Below are 22543 nucleotides of genomic sequence, written 5' to 3' on the forward strand. Positions count from 1 at the left end.
TTGCAAGTCCAGGGACACCTGGGTAGCTCAGTCAGCTAAGCATCTGCCTTCAGCTCGGGTCATGATCCCAGGGTCCAGGGATCCAGTCCCTCATCGGGCTCCCTGCTCAGTGTGGAGCCTGCTTCTCCCTCTCCCTCTGCTGCTCCCTCTGTTTGTGCTCTCTCGCGCTCTCTGACAAATAAATAAATAAAATCTTTAAAAAAAAAAATGCAAGTCCAGGCCTCTTAATAGATACTCATCTAAGAAACAAAATGAAAAAGGAATCAGGACAAGTTTCCTAGAAATACTGGATGAATAGACCTTTCATGTGAAGAAAGAAGAAATCTCAGAAGAGCACAGTGTGTATTCAGAGAACCAGGAGCAGCTTCATTTGCTTGGCAGGAATTTGAAATACTGTCAGAGACTTAGAGATAAATTATAGTCACACTGGGAAATAACAAGATAAGACATGATTTCTGACTTGCAGATTTAAATTGTTGCATTAAATGGTAAAAACAAGAGTATTTGATTAAAGAAACTAGTTCTCTAACTTACTAGCTAAGTAATGTTCAGAATTAATTTAAACTACTACTCTGGGATCAATATTCTCATCTATAAAATGAGAAAATATTTCCTTTCATGTGTGTTATAGGCTGAATATATTCCCCTCCCCCTAAAATTCATATGTTGTAGCCCTAACTCTCCATGTGCTGATATTTGGAGACGAGACCTATGAGGTAACTAGGTGTAGAAGAGGTAATGAGGGTGGGGCCTCCATAATGAGATTAATATTCTTAAGAGAGAGAGCTAAGAGGTCTCCCACTCTCTGCCACATGAGGACACAGCCAGAAGGCAACAAGCCAGGAAGAGTCCTCACCAAGAAACCTGAATTAGCCAGACCTTGCTCTTAGACTGTCCAATCTCCAGAGAACTACAAGAAATAAATTCCTGTTGTTAAACCACCCACTCGATGGTAGTTTGTTATGGCAGCCCAAGCAGACAAAGATAATATAGAACCTTGTGATGCTGAAGTGATATATAGAGGTAAAAACACTTTGGAAGGCTTTAAAACAAAATGCAAATATAAAGAATTATACTGCACTTAATTTAATCTTAATACAGATTTATTAAATGTACTAATCACCTATTTAAATAACTTGGTGATCAAAATCATCATATATCCCAAGCAAATCTGGCAACTTATACAGAAAATCAAAGAACCTTTAAATTCTCAATTTCCCAGAGAGTACAAATAAGGAACATTCAATTACTCATGCATGGATTACCCCTATTTTAGCAAATTACCTACCTTCTCCATGGCAATTCTCTCATTACTGTTTTATGTCAGGTTTTCCCCCAAAGCTTATGATTTACCTGCAGCTATGTCTGTCTTCTCAGTTCCTCTTAAATGTTTTCACTCCAGCACAGCAACAGCGGACAAAACTGCCATGCAAGATAGTCCTAAAAACCAGCAGATAATCCACTACTTCTCAACAGTTGATAATGATGTATTCTATCCTATGGCTAATTAAGTCTGACTGCATGAATCATGAAAATTATAATCAGCCATAAGCCCCCCAAAAATTATATTCTAAACAGAATGTATACGAAAATTAAAAACCACAGATTTAAAGCCATAAAACTCAAAGCTACTATCAAGTATTACATGCTTCAGTCATTTAGAATAAATCAAAAGGCAAAATGTAACCTTTATCTATTCTTTTTTGAGAATATACATGAATTCACAGAAAAAAAAAAGTGTTTTTTTTTTTTAATCACATAAGGATTTTTTTTTTAAAGGCCAAATAATCCATAAACTGGGTACTCATCTCTTGGGTTACTAAGAATTTGCTATATTTTACTTTAAATCAGTATGTAGTCAATTCTTTATAATGTTCATTTTGAAAAAAATCTGCAATTATTCCTGTAGCTGTTATTTCTCAACACAAATAGGAAATGTTTACAAAGTTAAGAAATTATTCTAGCTCACACAAAGGTATTTTTTAAAGTAAATTCTAAAACCAATCAACAGATAAAAGATTTTGAAGAACTGGGGCGCCTGAGTGGCTCAGTCGTTAAGCTTCTCCCTTTGGCTCAGGTCATGATCCCAGCGTCCTGTGATCGAGCCCCACATCCGGCTCCCTGCTCGGCGGGAAGCCTCTTCTCCCTCTCCCACTCCCCCGACTTGTGTTCCCTCTCTTGCTGTCTCTCTCTGTCAAATAAATAAATAAAATCTTTAAAAAAAAAAAGATTTTGAAGAACTATCATAACATAATACCTGATGTAGGACTATTAAACTGAATTTTAAATTTTTGTACAACTGCAACTTATAATAAGAAATAGCAAATCACAATATGAGTTTTTTAAAAATTCACAGGTTTTAATAATGAAATACAGGTATATCCCTGCTCTATATGTACATTTTATACCAGTTAGATTCCTGAAAAACTGAGTATATATTTACAGTGGAGGAAAGGTGTGGCAGACTGTATTTTCCAAAGGGGGCCACACCAATATATATCCATCTTAATTGCTCTTTTGACAATGTGACAATGACAGATTTTCCTCCCCACTGGACCTGGATGTTTGCAATTGCCTAGGTCAACATAAGGAAGCAGAAGTAACTGTGTGACTTCTAAGGTTAGATCATAAAAGACAATGCAGGTGCTACTTGTCTGTCTGTGTCCGTCTTTCTCTCTCTCTCAGGATTCATACCCTGCATGCCTTGAGAGTCCTTTTCATCGTAAGTCTGGCTACCCTGAAGCCACCTATGATAGAAAAGAACATGGAGAGGCCACACAGACATTGCAGAGCAGAGACAAACCATTCCCCAAGCTGTCTCCAAATCCCCAACCCATGGAAGCAATGAACATATAAATTATTACACACCACTAAGTTTTGGGGTAACCTATAACCATTTTAACTGAAACAAAGCAAGTTTAAAAAAAAAGTATGAACTTTGTTATAGTTCCCCACAGTACAACATACCAAAAATAAAGTAAATTAAAAAGCTAAATATGAAAATAGAAAATCATAAAAATGCTAGAAAAAACTGAGTTGAACGTATTTACAATTTTGAGTAGTCTTTCTAAGATGACATGAAACCCAGAAGTCACACACATGCCCAAATGAGCACACACAGGATACAGACAGAGAAAATCTGAAAACCCACCCGAACTGTTGACAGTGGTTCAGGGAGCAGGAGGATAAGGGGAGAGCACTCTCATGTTTTATTATGTATACTTCTGAACTGTTTAGTTTTATAATAACCATATTATTTTCATAATTATTTTAAAAAACACAAAACAAGACCAATTTTATCCTCTCAAACTGGCACAGATTAACTACATGCATGCCAGTCAGATTTTGCTGAGGGAAATATAAATTGATACAACCTTTATGGAAGGTACTTGCAAAATGTTTCAAATGCCTTAAAGACTATGACCCTGTTGGCCACCTGGGTGGCTCAGTTGGTTAAGTGTCAGCCCTCAGCTCAGGTCATGATCCCAGGGGCCTGGGATTGAGTCCCATAGTGGGCTCTCTGCTCAGCAGGGAGTCTGCTTCTCCCTCTGCCCCTCCCCCACTACTCCTGCTCACTCTCTCCCTCTCTCGAAAAAAAATAAATAAAATATTTTTAAAAATAAAAAAAGACTATGACCCTGTCTTTAAAAAATTTTTTTTAAGATTTTATTTATTTGATAGAGAGAGTCAAAGCGAGAGAAGGAACACAAGCAGGGGGGTGTGGGAGGAGAAGCAGGCTTCCCACTGAGCAGGGAGCCTGATGTGGGGCTTGATCCCAGGACCCTAGGATCATGACCTGAGCCAAAGGCAGACGCCTAACAACTGAGCCACCCAGGCATCTCGCTGTCTTCAAGTTTTTTAAAAAGTACACCCAAAGGGCGCCTGGGTGGCTCAGTTGGTTAAGCGACTGCCTTCGGCTCAGGTCATGATCCTGGAGTCCCGGGATCGAGTCCCGCATCGGGCTCCCTGCTCGGCAGGGAGTCTGCTTCTTCCTCTGACCCTCCTCCCTCTCATGCTCTCTCTCATTCTCTCTCTCTCTCAAATAAATAAATAAAATCTTTAAAAATAAATAAATAAATAAATAAATAAAAAATAAAAAGTACACCCAAAGATACTAAGTTGTTTGTAGATAAAAACAAAAATTTAACAAAACCTATTTCAAAAATATGGGGCTATTTATGTGTAAAATATGGTAATCCATAGAGAGAAATTTAAGCAATTTAACCACATTGTAGAAAAAATATTACTTATATGGTAACTATATTTTTTCAATAAACTCATTATTTTCTAAAGTAGTTTGCAAAGAACTACAATACGCCATTATATAAGACATATAATACACATGCACAGAAAAACTAGAAAGATAATCTCCAAAATGTACTGGTGGGATTACCCTTTGTGGTATACACTGAGTGTATATTAATTCTAGGAAGCAGCTGAGTGAGTAGGGACATTTAATATGAGTATATCATCAGAGATGCTCAAGTATGTCACCCATAAATTAAAAACAAAACAAAAACATGGTATTTACAGCAAATATTTAGAGAAACCAACTTTCAAATACTCTAGCAATAGAGTATGTAACTACTGCTTAGAAGTTTTTATTTCTTTTAACCCTTACACTAACTGAGCTATTTTATGAAAAGATAATATATACTTTATCCGACAACACTCCTCACTGGCACATGCCTGCAGTCACAGGCTAACCTGTCTTACCCCAGGATAGCACCACGACCAATACATCATAATTAATATCAAATGTCAGTAACAGTAAGTGTCCACACGGTGGTTAAGTTTCTGAGTAAGTCTAAAACAGGTCTCCTATGTCATCACAAAAAGTAAAATGCACTAAACAAATCAGTATCCACTATGCATTTAAGAGGTTTATTCTTAACTGCGCAGCTCTTCAAATGAGAGTTGGTTGATGAAAAGCATAGGGAAAATGTATCCCAACCTCACCATCTGACCAAAAAATGAAAAGTCCAGTTTTCAGCTATTCTCTTACTGACGTATTTTTCATCTCTAAGCTCATTTTCCACAAAGCACAATGATAACAACATTCATGAGCTCATAATCTAAGTATAGGTTTTCTTTAAAAGGAGCCATTTAAACACACAATGATAACTGGTTAAAAAAAAAACAAACCTACAATTCATGGTTTTAGAGAATACTTCAGGAAAACCATTAATACACACAAAAGCACATCCAAATCCTTTCTTGGTTCCCACAGTTCAAATGCCAACAAAGCTACTGAACAGCTGTGAAACAGACTAAGGCTGAGAACTGGAAAAAGTAAACAAAGCAACCTACTCCACCATCAAAATGAGCACTACAGAATTTTTAACGAGAATGCAATTAATTGACTTTAAAACAAAAGTTGATATTTAAAGAAAACACAAAAAGGAGAAAGGCTATTTAATAAACAAGACCAACATTTTACTGATCTCTTACTTCAGTAGCTTATTTGTTTCCCCTTATGACATCCACCCAATCCATTCTCATCTAAAACCATTCCCTCCCAGTATAAACCTCCTTAGCTTTGGCAAATGTTATTCCTTAAAATGTTCATTTCATAAAACTTAATTCCCTAACTAAACCTATTAGTCCTTTTTCTCCTTCCTATAGATTATCATATTATTCTAGAGACTTAATGCTCTTTTCCTTTGCTACGCTTTATGAAGACATCTGCCACCATTAAATGAACCACCTGATGATAGCTTTTGACTCATTCTACCAATACTCAAATGACCATCTGCTCTACATTTTAATGGCATCTCGCCTAAATTCAAAAACTTAGAGAATTTACAGAGCTTAGTCTTTTTGTTGGAAAATTTTAGGAGAACAATTAAACATGCTGGTCAAGATCAATGATCACAGTTCTTAAGACAGCCAATGAAAAGAGCTCAAAATCACAAAGCACTCATTTATTTAAGTAAAATGTTAAATTTCTAGTTAGAAAAGATGACTGAAAGAGAAAACTAGAATTCTTACTACAAGCAGTGCACTCTACAAGGCACTTCAACATGTAACAAGAATACCTAAATTATCACTTCGTGTAATAGCAAAAGAAAAAAGTCAACAATATAATTGTTCACTAACAAAAGAATGGAAACATGTATTAGGTATAGAATGGAATACCTAAAATTAATTCTCAATACTCACACAATTCAATTTGAATGAATCCTTCAACCATAATGCTAAATTTTTTTTAATTATCTAAGAATACAAGATGTTGCAAATAAAGTACTATATATTGTTTACAGGTACATAAAAATGAAACACAAATGTAAAAAAAAACCATTAAAATAACAAATTTCTGGATAATGGTTACCTTAGGAGAGGAGGGAAGGGAATGAAATTGGATAGAAGTACACAGGGCATTTGTTTCTAGATGGGTTTACAAGTATTTATTACTCATTAATCTATTTGGATATCTTATATGTTAAGTGATAAATTTTAAAACACTTTTTAAGTTAAAAAAATCCTAATAGACTAATATGACACCTAGTTAATCCTCTAAATTTGTGCCCTAATTGAAAGATTTCACCTAACATAAAAAAAATAATAACTTACAAGTCATTAGCCAGTACTTAAATGTAATTACTTATTGTGGCTTAACTGTTGATGTCATTCAACCAAACAAGAAATCCTATTTCTGATTTAGGGATTCATTCAACTTTAACCCCAAATCAATGTGACAAAAAGTAATACAGAAATTAAAGAGGATTAAACCAACTGTAGTATGCATCTTACTCTCCCTGAACCTTCAAACTACTTACTGGTTTAGAAATTGTCTCAACAATAATTAAAATTCCTAAAGAGGGTAAGGCCTTTGTGACCTGCCAGCTGGTTGGTATATTCCACATTCCTTTCTCTTGAGAAATACTAAATTAATGAAAATAAGATTGTTATTATTAATAATACTAGCCACTACACATTACCACATCAAGCTAATGTGCTTTATACACACTTTATTTAACCTTCCCAACAATACTAAAAGCTGGGCATTACGGGCGCCTGGGTGGCTCAGTCGTTAAGCGTCTGCCTTCGGCTCAGGTCATGATCCCAGGGTCCTGGGATCGAGCTCTGCATCAGGCTCCCTGCTCCGCGGGAGGCCTGCTTCTCCCTCTCCCACTGCTTGTGTCCCCTCTCTTGCTGTGTCTCTATCAAATAAATAAATAAAATCTTTAAAAAAAAAAAAAAGCTGGACATTATGATCCCCATGTAAAGATGAAGATATTGAGGCTCAGATAAGTAACCTACCTGAAGTCACATATTAGTAGGTGGCATGCTCAAATTCAAACCTAGGTGGGTCTGATTATAAAGCTTGGCCTTCCTAAGGTCTTTGCTCCACCAGGGTTTTTTCTCCATCTGATCATATTTAAAGAAAAACAACGTATCTAGGGCATCATGTTCCCCCTACTAGATTCAAAATACTATGTTATCAAGTCCTAATAGTCAAATGAATTTCAAAGAGATACACTTTAAAAATTGAAAAGATTATCTACTTTTTAGTTAATTCAACAATTTTGTAGAGTGAAACATCACTTCTTCAAGTACAACCAACTGTTATTATACACTAAGAAAATGTCTTTGAAGGCATCTCACCCAAAATCTACAACTCCATCATATCTTTTCTGCTGGACAAGTTATTCTCATCTATTTTTGCATCCTCTACTACTCTACTATATACAAGTTTGCATAATAAAACTACAATCATGCCCTACACATTCCAAACAAAAGAAACAAGTTATCAAAACAGGCACACACTTGGCAATTTTAGTAGTATGCTTATTTTTAGAATTTGTTGCATAGGGATAGAAAGTTAATGAGGTCAAACAAAATTAAGAATTTTATCACTTTTTTTCCTGCTAACCAATAAAAATTCACTATTTTTTTTGTAAGATTTTATTTATTTATTTGACAGAGAGAGAGGGAACACAAGCAAGGGGAGTGGGAGAGGGAAAAGCAGGCTTCCCGCAGAGCAGGGAGCCGGCCCCAGGGCCCTGAGATCATGACCTGAGCCAAAGGCACACACTTAACGACTGAGCCACCAGGCGCCCCCCCAAAATTCACTATTTCATTTTAGAAGCAAAACACATGTCTGGGGCGCCTGGGTGGCTCAGTCGTTAAGCGTCTGCCTTCGGCTCAGGTCATGATCCCAGGGTCCTGGGATCGAGTCCCACATCGGGCTCCCTGCTCGGCGGGAAGCCTGCTTCTCCCTCTCCCACTCTCCCTGCTTGTGTTCCCTCTCTCGCTGTTTCTCTGTCTGTTAAAAAATAAATAAAATCTTTAAAAAAAAAAAAAAACACATGTCTGTGTACCCTGATATACTCCAACTTCAGTTTACAGGTAAAGAACTATGGCTCAGGGTGCCTGGGTGGCTCAGTTGGTTAAGCGACTGCCTTCGGCTCAGGTCATGATCCTGGAGTCCCAGGAACGAGTCCCGCATCGGGCTCCCTGCTCGGCAGGGAGTCTGCTTCTCCCTCTGACCCTCCCCCCTCTCCTGCTCTCTCTCTCTCTCTCAAATAAATAAATAAAATCTTTAAAAAAAAAAAAAAAAAGAAAAAAAAAGAACTATGGCTCAAAGATAGAGGGGAGGGGGGTGGGAGGATGGGTTAGCCTGGTGGTGGGTATTGAGGAGGGCACATTCTGCATGGAGCACTGGGTGTTATGCACAAACAATGAATCATGGAACACTACATCTAAAACTAATGATGTAGGGGCGCCTGGGTGGCTCAGTTGGTTAAGCGACTGCCTTCAGCTCAGGTCATGATCCTGGAGTCCCGGGATCGAGTCCCGCATCGGGCTCCCTGCTCGGCAGGGGGTCTGCTTCTCCCTCTGCCCTCTTCCCTCTCGTGCTCTCTGTCTCTCATTCTCTCTGTCTCAAATAAATAAATAAAATCTTTAAAAAAAAAAATAAAAAAATAAAACTAATGATGTAATGTATGGGGATTAACATAAGAATAAAAAAAAATGAAAAAAAAAAAGAACTATGGCTCAAAGAGATTAATGTTATAAAGTTGAAAAAGAAAAAAAAAGACTGACAAACCCAGTTTTTTTCTTTTAAGATTTTATTTATTCATTTGAGAGAGTGAGCCAACATGAGAGAGCACAAGCGGGGCGGGGGCGGGGGGCAGCGGGAGAGGCAGACTCCCCGCTGAGCAGGGAGCCTGATGGGGGCTCTATCCCAGGACCCAGGGGTCATGACCTGAGCCAAAGGCAGATGCTTAACCAACTGAGCCACCCAGGAGCCCTGACAAACCCAGATTTTAATCTCCACCATCAACTTATTACTTGTGAAATCTTGGGCAAGCTAGTTCATTTCTCATAGCCAGTTTTCTCATCAGTAAAATAAAGGCTATCAAATAACATTTTTATAAGGATTAAATGAGAAAAAGTATATAAAACACTAGCATAGTGCCTGATACATGACTGGAGCTCATGAAATATTAGTCCACTCCCCTAGTTAACAGTCTTACTTGATAAAATCTAGAATGAACAAATAATTTTAATTTCCCTACTAAGCTAGAGCATTTTCCACTACTTCATGGGGCGAGCAAGGCACCATAATCTTAACTATTACAATTCCAAGCTGTTATGATTTATTATCATCAGCCCTACAAAATTCTTAAAAATCAAATAATGATTTTTTTTTAATATAAAAGTTTCCATCCCATTTCTTGCCTTTTTAGGAACAAAATTATCATCAAGAAGATAAATCTATCCCTGGAGAAAACCAAATACTCATATCATGAGTGTGTTTATAGAATACAAACTAATTCTAACCAATGCAACTATCTACAAAGGTTAATGTGCTTAAAAAAAAAAAAGTATTCCAAAATGATAAATGAATGTCTGGACTATCTGCTGTTGTTCCCTCCACTAAGTTAAACATCACCTTATCTTAGCTGTGTTCTATCAATTCATTTATAAGCTAGTTGTATAGAATTCAGAACCCATTTTCCCTCTAAAACAAAGTTTTAAAGATAACTTAAATACCAGACTATTTCACAAGAACCCGTTTACACAGAGCAATGGGCATACAAAGATAAAAACTGTTAAAATTGATAAAAACTCTCAACAAAGTGGGCTTAGAGGGAATACACCTCAACACAAAAAAGGTCACATATGGGGCGCCTGGGTGGCTTAGTTGGTTTAGCGTCTGCCTTCAGGTCAGGTCGTGATCCCAGGGTTCTGAGATTGAGCCCCATGTAGGACTCCCTGCTCGGTGGGGAGCCTGCTTCTCCCTCTCCCTCTGCCACTCTCCCTGCTTGTACTCTCTCACTCTCTGTCAAATAAATAAATAAAATCTTTTAAAATAAATAAATAAATAAATAAAGGTCCTATACAATAAAACCATAACTAACATCATATTCAATACTCTAAGATCAGGAACAAGACAAAAATGTCCACTCTCACCATTTTTATTCAACACAGTACTGAAAGTCCTAACCGCCACCATCAGACAAGAAATAGAAATAAAAGGCATCCAAATTGGTAAGGAATTTGTCATTATTTACAGATGACATACCATATGTAGGAAACCCTAAAAATGCCATCAAAAAAACTATCAGGACTAATAAATGAATTCAGTAAAGTTGCAGGATGCAAAATTAATATACAGAAATCCGTTGCACTAATAACACTAATAATGAAGTAGCAGAAAGAGAAATTCAGAAAACAATCCCGTTTACAATTGTATCAAAAGGAATAAAACACCTTCAAATAAATTCAACCAAGGAGGTGAAAGACCTGTACCCCAAAAACTGGAAGATACTGTTGAAAGAAATTGAAGACAATAGAAAGAGAAAGAAACACTGTGCTCATAGACTGGAAGAATTAATATTGTTAAAATGCCCATAATACCTAAAGTAATCCACAGATTTAATGCAATCCTTACCAAAATACCAACAGCATTCTTCACAGAAGTAAAACAAATAATCCTAAAATTGTATGGAACCATGAAAGATCCCAAATAGCCAAAGCAATCTTGAGGAGGAAGAAAGAAAGCTGAAGATATCATAATCCCAGATTTTAGGCTATAGTACAAAGTTAACAGTAATCAAAACAGTATGGTAGGTGGCATGAAAATAGACACTGATCAATGGAACAGAGAGTCCAGAAATAAACCCATGCTTATACAGTCAATTAATCTACAACAAAAGAGGCAAGAATATAAAATGGGAAAAAGACAGTCTCTTCAATAAATGGGTGTTGGAAAAACTAGACAGCTACATGCAAAAGAATGAAACCAGACAACTTCTTACACCATACATGAAAATAAACTCAAACTAGATTAAAGACCTATATATAAGACCCCAAATCATAGAACTTGTGAAAAAAAAATAGGCAGTAATCTCTTGGACATGGACTTTACTTTAGCAACATTTTTCTGGATGTGTCTTCTCAGGCAAAGGAAACATAAGCAAAACTAAATATTGGGACTAGATCAAACTAAAAGGCTTTTACAGCAAAGGAAACCATCAACAAAACAAAAGGGCAACCTACTGAACGGAAAAAGATATTTATAAATGATATATCTGATAAAGGGTTAATATCCAAAATATATAAAGAACACATACAACTTAACATCAAAAACAATCCAATTTAAAAATAGGCAGAAGACCTGAATAGACATTTTTCTTTCCTTTTTTTTTTTTTAAATTACTTATTTGACAGAGAGAGACACAGCGAGAGAGGGAACACAAGCAGGGGGAGCGGGAGAGGGAGAAGCAGGCTTCCCGCTGAGCAGGGAGCCCGATGCGGGGCTCGATCCCAGGACCCTGGGATCATGACCTGAGCCGAAGGCAGACGCTTAACGACTGAGCCACCCAGGTGCCCCTGAATAGACACTTTTCAAAAGAAGGCATACAGATGGCCAACAGACACATGAAAAGATGCTCAGCATCACTATTCATCCAGAAATGCAAATCAAAACAACAGTGAGATATCACCTCACACTAGTCAGAATGGCTAGTATCAAAAAAAAAAATAATAAGTTCTGGAAAGGATGTGATGAAAAGGGAACGCTCATGCACTGTCGGTGGGAATGTAACCTAGTACAACCAGTATGGAAAACAGCATGGAGGTTCCTCAAAAAATTAAAAATAGAACTATCATATGATCCAGTAATTCCACTGCTGGGTATTACCCAAAGAAAATGAAAGCACAAATTCAAGAAGATATATGCACCCTGATGTTTACTGCAGCATTATTTACAATAGCCAAGCTACAGAAGCAACTTACATGTCTACTGACGAATGGATAATGATGTGGTTATATATACAATGGAAAATTACTCAGACATAAAAAAGAATGAAATCTTGCCATTCACAACAACATGGATGGATCTAGTCAGACAGAGAAAGACAAGTATCACATGATTTCATTTATACGTGAAACCTAAAAAAAAATTTAAAAAGAACAAAAAACAAAAAACAACAACAAATAAGGGTAAGAGACTCATAAACATACAGAACAAACTAGCGGTTGCCAAAAGGGAGAGCTGTAGGGGAATAGGCAAAATAGGTTAAGGGGTTTAAGAGGTACAAACTTCCAGTTATAAAGTAAATAACTCATTGTATGGTGACTAACATAATAAAATTTTTAAAAATAAATAAATAAATAAAGTAAATAACTCAGAGATGAAAAGTATAATGCAGGGAATATAGTCAATAATACAGTAATAACTTTGGGAAGAGATAATAATTACATTCACAATGGTGAGCACTGAGTAATGACAGAATTGCTTTATCACTGTTGTACACCTGCAACTAATATAACCTTGTATGTCAACTATATTTTAATTTAAAAAAAAATGAAAATTGTTACTATGTTCCTAGGTCCAACGGAGGAAATGTTCTATCACTGTAATCCAGACATGATGGTAAAAAAGTCAAGCTAAATGTGGGGACATATGAAAATGTGAGTAAAGAAATGGGTTTAAGGAGGTAAGGAGGAGGGGCACCTGAGTGGCTCAGCTGGTTAAGCGGCTGCCTTCAGCTCAGGTCATGATCTCATGGTCCTGGGATGGAGCCCCGCGCCAGGCTCCCTGCTCAGCGGGGAGTCTGCTTCTCCCTCTCCCTCTGTTGCTCCCCCTGCTTGTGGTCTTTCTCTCGTTCTCTCTCCCTCTCAAATAAATAAGTAAAATCTAAAAAAAAAAAAAAAAAGATAAGAAGGAATATTCCTTAAAAAAAAAAAAAGCCATTTTCTTATAGGTACTTAAAATGCCTACGTTCCTGCTAGGTGACTCAGAGCAGTGGTTTCCAAAGTGAGGTATACAACTCAGGAGATACAGAACATGATCCTTTGAAATGCAAGAGAAAATGGAAGTCCACAATGTCTTATCAATAATTACAAACTCTAAGTGTTTTTGTAAGTTAGCAGCAAACTCACTTAGTGATAAACCCTGATCTGAACAAACAAAAGGCTATATATAGTACGTAGTCTTTATTATCCCCCTTAGTATAATTATTCATATGCTTCCCTGCAGAAATATTAATTTATTTGATTACATGGTGCTGCTGTGGACTTCAAAGTGGGTGTTATATACTGTGTTGCAAACATACCATATTATAGTTCTAAAATCAAAAAGTATAAACTTGGTCCCAAGCATTCTAAAAAAAGGGGTTGTGGACTTTCACTGAAACTTTTACTTTTATGTTTATTATTTTTCTAAAAATCTAAGAATGAGATTAAGTTTTACTAAATGTAAATTAGTCAGCTGCACTAGCACTATCAGTGGGCCTATACAAAAACTCACACATCACACAGGGAACACAGGTGTACTGAAGGTGAGTGAGAGACTGAGAGCACCAGGGCCCAACACTGCGGCTCACCCCCGGCACATTAAGACATGCTGCAGCTTTTTTGTTCCTAATTAAGTGGATTTGTGGAATGCATGCTAATGACACAAAACAACATGTTGGTTATCTTGAGAAAAAGTGCTTAAGAGGCAAAATTAAGAATGAGTTCCATATTATTCACTTACAAAATGAATGAAAAATAAATGTTTCAAAACTGCATACATTTTCTGGGATGAAAAGCAGGGGTTAGTGGTATGCTCCTTATAAGATTTTTTAATTATACCCATTTAATGTGTCCCAGTGTAGAGATGATGTGAGAACGTAAGTGCTACCCAAAAGAAACTAGAGTAAGCAAGATGAAAACTGTATTTGGAGATGTTTCCATCGTTATATGGTCTTTAATACCAAAATGATGTGTATCACCAATAAATTCTCATATTAATATCCTTGAAAGAAAATATTTTACTTCATTTTAAATTCAGTAAATTCAGAATTCATTGATTCAAAATATAAAAGTGAAACACCTTCCAATTCATACATAAGAAATGATTAGCATCAGCAAAAATGGAAAATTACTAGCTAAGTTTCAATAAAAATTTTACTTAACTGGTAATGGAATAGAAAAATAAGATTAAGATTTAATAAACTGTATTAGTTAGGGTCCAGTCAGGAGACAGAAACTACACCAATGCACCACTTCTAGAAATGGGGAAACAATGAAAAAAAATGAGACTACTAAAATATAAGAGGCTTAAAAAAAGGGTTCCATAGGGCTAGGATCCAGACCCTAACGAAAGGGTCGTGACAGGCTGATGCTGGTTATCAGTGAGTGGGGGCACACTGAGGATATTTCTGGTTATACTGGAACTAAGTAAACTGGAATCAAATACTGATACTGAAATCCTCATGGATAAGATGATACCAAAAGGAAGCAAGCAAAACAGAAAAGACCAAGTCCTTTCCCTCACTCCAGCCTTCCAGTCTCCTTTGAGGATCCCCTATTGGCAGAACCAATTAGGATCCAGCTGGCAAAAAAGAAAATGCAGGGGCGCCTGGATGGCTCAGTTGTTAAGCATCTGCCTTCAGCTCAGGTCATGATGGGATTGCGCCCCACGTCTGGGCTCTCGTCTGGGCTCTCTGCTTGGCGGGAAGCCTGCTTTTCCTTCTCCCACTCCTCCTGCTTGTGTTCCCTCTCTTGTTGTCTCTCTCTCTCTGTGTCAAAATAAATAAATAAAATCTTAAAAAAAAAAGAAAAGAAAAGAAAATGCAGAGTCCCACCTCAGCCTCACAAGGTAGAATACAGAGAGAGTGGGTATGAAGCCAAGACGCAAGAGCTTAATAACCAGCATAACATACTCAGAAATGTACTTCTTCCCTTTGGATCAATTATCTGTCTTTGTGAGGTCTCCTAAAAGCTACAGCATCTAGCAAAATCAAGAATGGAAACAAACTCAATTTAGAATCAGACTTGATATACTAACATATTAAACTAAGATTTTCAAAAAATGAAGAAAAATCCTATTGCTCTCATTTTTTAAAAAAAGAATATTCTGGGCGCCTGGGTGGCTCAGTTGGTTAAGCGACTGCCTTCGGCTCAGGTCATGATCCTGGAGTCCCGGGATCGAGTCCCGCATCGGGCTCCCTGCTCAGCGGGGAGTCTGCTTCCCCCTCTCCCGCTCCCCCCTCTTGTGCTCTTTCTCTCTCTCAAATAAATAAATAAAATCTTTAAAAAAAATAAATAAATAAAAAATAAAAAATAAAAAAAGAATATTCTGATGAGAAGGAAAATACCAAAATACCACCCTGATGGTTAGATCCTTTCAGTCTAGGTGTTTATCCTTTTTCTATATATATTTTTCCATAATTTTTCAGTATTTAAAATTTACATAAAAAGCACTGTATGATCTACAATATCTTTTTGAAACCTACTTTTTTACTTAACAAATATTTGGTAAATATATACTACTTCTTTCACCTTAACTGCTAATATTTTATTATATGAGACTCATGTAACATGACATATAAATTACTCTACATAAATACTTTTAGGGCACCTGGATGGCTCAGTTGGTTGGGCGACTGCCTTCAGCTCACGTCATGATCCTGGAGTCCCTGGATAGAGTCCCGCATCCGGCTCCCTGCTCAGCAGGGAGTCTGCTTTGTCCTCTGACCCTATCCCCTCTCATGTGTTCTCTCTCTCTTATTCTCGCTCTCTCTCAAATAAATAAAATCTTTTAAAAAATAAATAAGTAAATACTTTTAGTAGTTATCAAATTATTGCTTTTATAAACAATACTGCAATGAATTTCTTTATACATACCTTTTTATGGATTTGTGCCTGAGGATCTCATGGATATACACTTGGAAGATTTTCTTAGTTGCAGAATATGTGCACTGTAAAGTTTACAAGATTGCCATATCGCTTCTTAAAGTGGTTGTATCAATTTACTGTCCCACCAATAACCTGAGAGTTCTGATTTCTCTATATTCTTTATCAATACATACCATTTTTAGACTTTTAATTTTTGTCACTCTGACTGGGGTGAAAGATACCTTTCTTTAATTTGTATTTCCAGGTTAGCTCTGAGTTAGCTGTATGAATAGTTATTAGGCTCTTTACTATTAACATCAAATCAAATCTTCAAAGCTAGAAGAAAATTTGTATTTCAAATGATCTAATCCATTTATCTCATACATAAAGGAAAAAGCCAGCTAGCTGGCTTCTAACTTCTAAATGAAAATTTTCTCCCACAACTGGTAATGTAATTACCTATGTTGCTCCTAACCATACACTTACAAGCAAATATTAATAGATCGAGTTTTCTCATTAAACAAAAGAAGCTTTACAGATGAGGTAAGATTTCAGTAATTTGAATATTGGGTAAGATCTGATAGTTAAGTAGATATGACAATGTCATATCTTCTCCCAAGGTCAGAGCTTGGCTTCAACAGTGTAGGATGACTGGAACTTTGAGCTGCTCTTTAGAACAAAGAAAATGTAAAAGATTAAGAACCCTGAAAAAGTAAAAAAAAAATAATACCAGTAAAGAGTAAAGACAGACAATCTGGAGCTGGAGAATTTGACAGCCTCACATGCAGCTCAATTACTATATGCAATAGTAATGGAGAACCTAGATTGGATCCTGGACCCAAAAAAGGACATAAGTGGGCCAACTGGCGAAATTTGAATAAGTTCTGTAGATTAGTTAATAGTATTGTACTAATGTTATTTTTCTGGTTTCAATAATTATACTTTGTAAGATATTAATACTTGAAGATGAGCAAGGGGCAAAAGGAAACTTTTTACTAGTTTTGTAATTTTTGTAAACCTGAAATTATTTCAAAAAGGTTAAATTTATTTTTATTTTAACTATTATGTAAACAAATATCAAGTACTATATATAATAAATATAATATTTAATAAATCTTGAGAATATAATAAAGTACCAATAGACATCAATTATCAAATATTTTAAAGAAAAAAGAGAAAACTGAAAGTAGTATTATACTCCTGGGGTAAAACCAGATCTAAGAGCTTGTGATTTGTTCAATCCTTTAAGGAAAAAAAAAATACTGAAGATAGTAAATCATAGAAATTAAAATACATTGTAACAGCACTGCATAAGAAGACTAGCTACCCTGCATCTAGAAATGCTTTTAAAATGTCTGCTAAAAGATTCAGATGAACAAGATGAATTATTACACACAACAAATTAAATGTGTAAAATCATCTTGTAAATTAAACTGAGATTTTAAAACAATTACCTCTAAAAACATGTGCTTTTATATAAGATAATGAAACTATTTATGATAGATATACTTCACACCAAAAAGCACACAGACAACATTAATATCCCTTCAAAAATTGCTGTAGTATAGGATTTGTTACACTTTACCCAGAAAGATATTTAAATTTCCTCATAAACCTGCAATTACTGGTACCAAAATGACTCCAAATTATTGAGTTATGGTCAAACTTTAGCTTGAGCTAGCAAGATAAAATTTAAAGAGTCTGCAGAAACAGGTATGTGCCTCATTCAGTGTAAAATGTCAGAGTGTAGCGTCGTAAAATGTCTTTGGACAGCAATCAGTCAATATCTATCAAAATGTTAAATATGTGTACCCCTTGATGCAGCAATTCCACAACATAAGTACTCAGCACATATGCATAGGATTTATTCACTACATCATTGTAAATAAGAAGACCTGAAGCACCGGGGCACCTGAGTGGCTCAGTCAGTTAAGTGTCTGCCTTCCGCTCAGGTCATGATCTCGGAGTCTTGGGATCGTGTCCCACATCAGGCTCCCTGCTCAAAAGGGAGTCTGCTTCTCCCTCTGCCCTTCACCCTGCCCATGCTCTCTTTCACTCTCTCTCTCAAATAAATAAATAAAATTAAAAAAAAAAAAAAAAAGAAGACCTGAAACAATATAATGCTCATCAAGAAAGCACTGGTTAAATATATTATGACATCCAGTCACTGGAATATTATGCAGTTATGAAAGAAAAAAGTACACCTAATGTGCTAACCTGGAACAATTCCCGATACGTACTATTAAGTGAAAGAAACAAAAGTGCAGAAGAGAGTATAGTTTATTACCATTTGTGCTTTGAAAAGGTAGTGGATTTACAGTATATTAACAAATATGCTTGCAATAAATAGAGTATGTAAGAATACCCAAGAAACTGATAACAATAGCTGTTCCTTTTTGTACTGTTGAATCTTGTCTTTTGGGCATGCATATACATCTTTCTCAATGTCTAAATAACCAGCTAAGAAACACAATTTTATGAATTATTGGTTCAAAAGAAAACTGAGTCGACTTGTGTTAGTTTCCTTTTTGTTGCTGCCAGTAACAAATAGGAACCCATTTCAGATTTGGTAAGCTTTGTCAAACTCAATCATCAAGCCTTAGAAATAGCTTATTTATGGGGCACCTGGGTGGCTCAGTTGGTTAAGCGACTGCCTTCGGCTCAGGTCATGATCCTGGAGTCCCAGGATCGAGTCCCACATTGGGCTCCCTGCTCAGCAGGGAGTCTGCTTCTCCCTCTGACCCTCTTCCCTCTCATGCTCTCTGTCTCTCATTCTCTCTCTCACAAGTAAATAAAATCTTAAAAAAAAAAAATTTTAAAAAAAATAGCTTATTTATGAATTAACTCAAAATGTATTAAAGACTTTAAAATTAAGATCTGAAACCATAAAACTCCTAGAAGAAAACATAGGCAGTAAGCTCTTTAACAATGATTTTGGCAATGATTTTTTTGGACTTGACACCAAAAGCAAAAGCAACAAAAGCAAAAATAAACAAGTGGGACTACATCAAACTAAAAAGTCACTGCACAGCAAAGGAAACCATCAACAAAATCAAAACGCAACTTACTGAATGGGAGAAAATACTTGCAAATAATACATATAAGGGATTAATAATCTAAAACACATAAAGAACTCATACAATTCAACAGCAGAAACACCAATCTGATTAAAAAATGGACTGAGAATTTGAGTATTTTTTCAACGAAGATATACCGATGATCAACAGACACATGAAAAAATGTTCAACATCACTAATCATCATAAAAATGCAAATCAAAGCCACAATGAGATATCACCTCACACTTGCTATCACAGCTACTATCAAAAGACAAGAAATAGCAAGGATTGGCAAGTATGTAGACAAAACCAAGGATGTTTACTGTTGGTGCGAACGTAAATTGGTATAGCCAATAGGGAAACAGCATGGAGGTGCCTCAAAAGATTAAAAATAGAACTACCATAGGATCCAGAAATACTTCTGGGTATCTACCCAAAGAAATGAAAACACTAATTCAAAAACATATATGCATCCTCATGTTCACTGCAGCATTATTTACAATAGCCAAGACAAGGAAACGACCTAAAAGTCCACTGATGGATGAATGGATAAAGAAAATGTGCTATATATATACACACAATGGAATATGACTCAACCATAAAAAAAAGAATTAAATCCTGCCATTTGCAACAACATGGATGGATCTCGAGAACACCGTGCCAAGTGTAATAAAACAGAGAAAGACATATACCATACGATCTCATTTATACATGGAATCTTAAAAAAAAGGTCATAGATACAAAGAACAGATTGGTGGTTGCCAGAGGTGGGAGGAAGCAAAACGGGTGAAGGGTGTCAAAAGGCACAAACTTCCAGTTATAAAATAAATGTCATGGAATGTAATGTACAGCATGGTGACTACAATTAATAACACTGTGTTGCATATTTGAAAGTTACTAAGACAGTAAATCTTAAAAAAATTTTATTCACTATGTATGATGATGGATACTAACTAGACTTATTGTGATGATCGTTTTGCAATATATATATCAAACCATCTTGTACACAGAAAACTAGTATATGTCAATGATACCTCAATTTTTTAAAAGCAGCTTATTTATGCATCCTGAAAAGTAACAAATTTTAAATTTGAACTACTTTCTACTAAATAGAGTATCATAGACAAATCTGTAAAAATGTTTTTGATTAAAATAATTCAACAAAATAGTGTTAGATCTTTATTTTATGAGCACAAGCCTTCAGTTTAACACATTACATAAAAATTCTAGCGTCAATAACAAACAGATCCCTGAAATTTGTGAATCAAGGACTTTGACTCATTGTGCATGAATGGATAAGTCTCTGATATAACCTTACATACGAGATGGGATATTACCGACAAAAAAATCAGTGTCTAATCCACTTGGAAAAAGTATTTAACACAAGGAAATGGTTCAACAGCTTAGACTCTTTTTCCCTCTATTGGTAATGAAACAATTTAGATGAAAAATCATTCTACAAGGTCTCAATTAACATTCAGCTACTGAACTCCAAGTCTTTTTATGTGTTACAGGAGGCAATACATAGATACATACATACATACATGGTATCTCAACAAATCCGAGCTACCAGAGGCCCCTCGGCAATTGTAACCCGACAGCTAAACACCATATGGCTAGGCAAGCCTCTCTTCAGACAGTTATCACTCGGTGGCTGATTAATTTCAATGGCTTATTAGACAGGCCTCTCCAGACCCTTTCCCTAGAGGAGGAGGAGGGGAACAGTCTGTTGTGTTCCCGGTGCTTTGTGCCTCCCAGGCTTGAAAGCATCCCGGTGACGGTGCTGCCATCATTTCCCGTGGGGTAGCGGGGTCTTTTCTGCAAGTTTTTGTTTACCATGTACTGAACCTAAAATCTCTTTGGCTCTCTCCCTTCCCACCGCGGGCTTCTCCCAGACAGTCAGACGCCCACCCGGCCTCGCCCCTTTCCCGCACGCGCGCAGGCCCAGGCCAGGGGGGCCAAGACTTACCCGTCGGCGCGCTGTCTAGGATGCGCAGGTCGTAGGCCCCAGAGCAGCGGTAGTTGGCAGCAGTGCCGTTGTCCCACACCACCACCACCTCTTCGGGGCTCTCGAAGCTCCGGACCGTGCCCACATGGCCCTCGCCGCCGTCCTGCTTCCCCCACTTCCAGTCCGGGCCGCGCACTACCCGGGCCCCGACCCCTTCCACCATCACCCGGTTATTCCGGGAGTTACTCATCGGGGCCCGGGCGGTGGGCTCCGCCGCTGCCGCCGCCGGGGGGCCCGTGAGGGAGTTGGGCCCGGGCCGGACTCTCGGCGCCGGCGGGAGCGGCAGCGAGCCCCGGGGGACGTGGGAATAACTCACGGGGGCGGCGGCGCGGTCCCCGCTAAGCTCACAACCACTCTCCAGCCGTCGCCGCCGCCGCCGCGCCCCCGGCTCGGACTGGAGGCCGGACCGCAGCGGCTCAGAGGCGGCGGCGGCGGGCGGGCAGAAGGGAGGGGGCCGTGGGCGGGGACTCCCCCGCTTCCTCCGGGCTCCCCGGCCGGGCTACAGCGACGGCCGCCAGGAAACCACGCTCTCCCCCGGCCGGGAGCGCGGGGAGCGCAGGGGGCCGGGGGAGGCTGGCCGGGGGGAGACGGCGAGGGCGACGGGGAGCAAGCTTAACTGCCGGCCTTTTTTCTCCCCTAGCCCCTCGCTCCGGGGTGGGCGCCCGACTGCCGGCGCCGTCTCCTCCCCCGTGGGCAGCGGTGGTACCTCCCGGCGTCCGGCGAGCGCCCGGGCCCACGGGCCCCCTTCTCTCTGCCCCCGCGCACGCCGCCGCGCTCCGCCCCGCCACAGAGTGCCCGCCGGGCGAGAGCGGCTCCACATCCGGATACTGACGCTCTCAAGGTTGGAGCAGCACCTTCTCTGACTAGCGGGGGGGGGGGGGGGGGGGGCCCCCCCGCGGGGGGGGGGGGGGGGGGGGGGGGGGGCGCTCAGCAACAGTAGGGCGGAAAGGGTTTTGGAGAGTCGCGCGACTGGAAAAAGAAAGAAAAAAATCGATCCCTAAGCGTCTCTCCAGGGCCCGAGGAGAGTGCGCATGCGCCCGGCCCGGAAACCACGGATGAGGGGGGTGACGGCCAGCCCGAGCCTGAGTCGCTAGAGGGGCGGCTCAATGGGGTTGTGGCCTACGGGTGGTGCGGCGCGCCCCATTGGCTGTGAGAAAAGGGGCGGAGCAAGAAATCAGTCCCACTGGCCCGGAGGTGGGGCTGGAGGAAATCTAGAGGAGGATGGGGACGACGCCGCGGGCACTGAAACCAGGTAGTTACGATGAGGTCAGTCTTTCTTTAAGTTCTAGTGTACCTAGGTGTACAGTGTGAATTTGGGATTCCGTGTTGTTTTAGTCTCCTTTTTTAACGGGATCGGA

General features: G+C 38.5%; 1 protein-coding gene across 1 annotated transcript in view; it reads right to left on the bottom strand.

The window, feature by feature from the left end:
• Positions 1-21375, bottom strand: part of MIB1 (MIB E3 ubiquitin protein ligase 1) — a 126119-nt gene extending 104744 nt beyond the window's left edge. The window contains exon 1 of the mRNA XM_021686247.1: positions 21147-21375. Coding sequence (XP_021541922.1) covers positions 21147-21375 — 229 coding nt within the window. The remainder of the gene's footprint in view (positions 1-21146) is intronic.
• Between the last annotated feature and the right edge of the window lie 1168 nt (positions 21376-22543).

The sequence above is a fragment of the Neomonachus schauinslandi genome, chromosome 14 (genome assembly GCF_002201575.2).
Source record: "Neomonachus schauinslandi chromosome 14, ASM220157v2, whole genome shotgun sequence".
In the NCBI taxonomy this organism is placed as follows: Eukaryota; Metazoa; Chordata; class Mammalia; order Carnivora; family Phocidae; genus Neomonachus; species Neomonachus schauinslandi.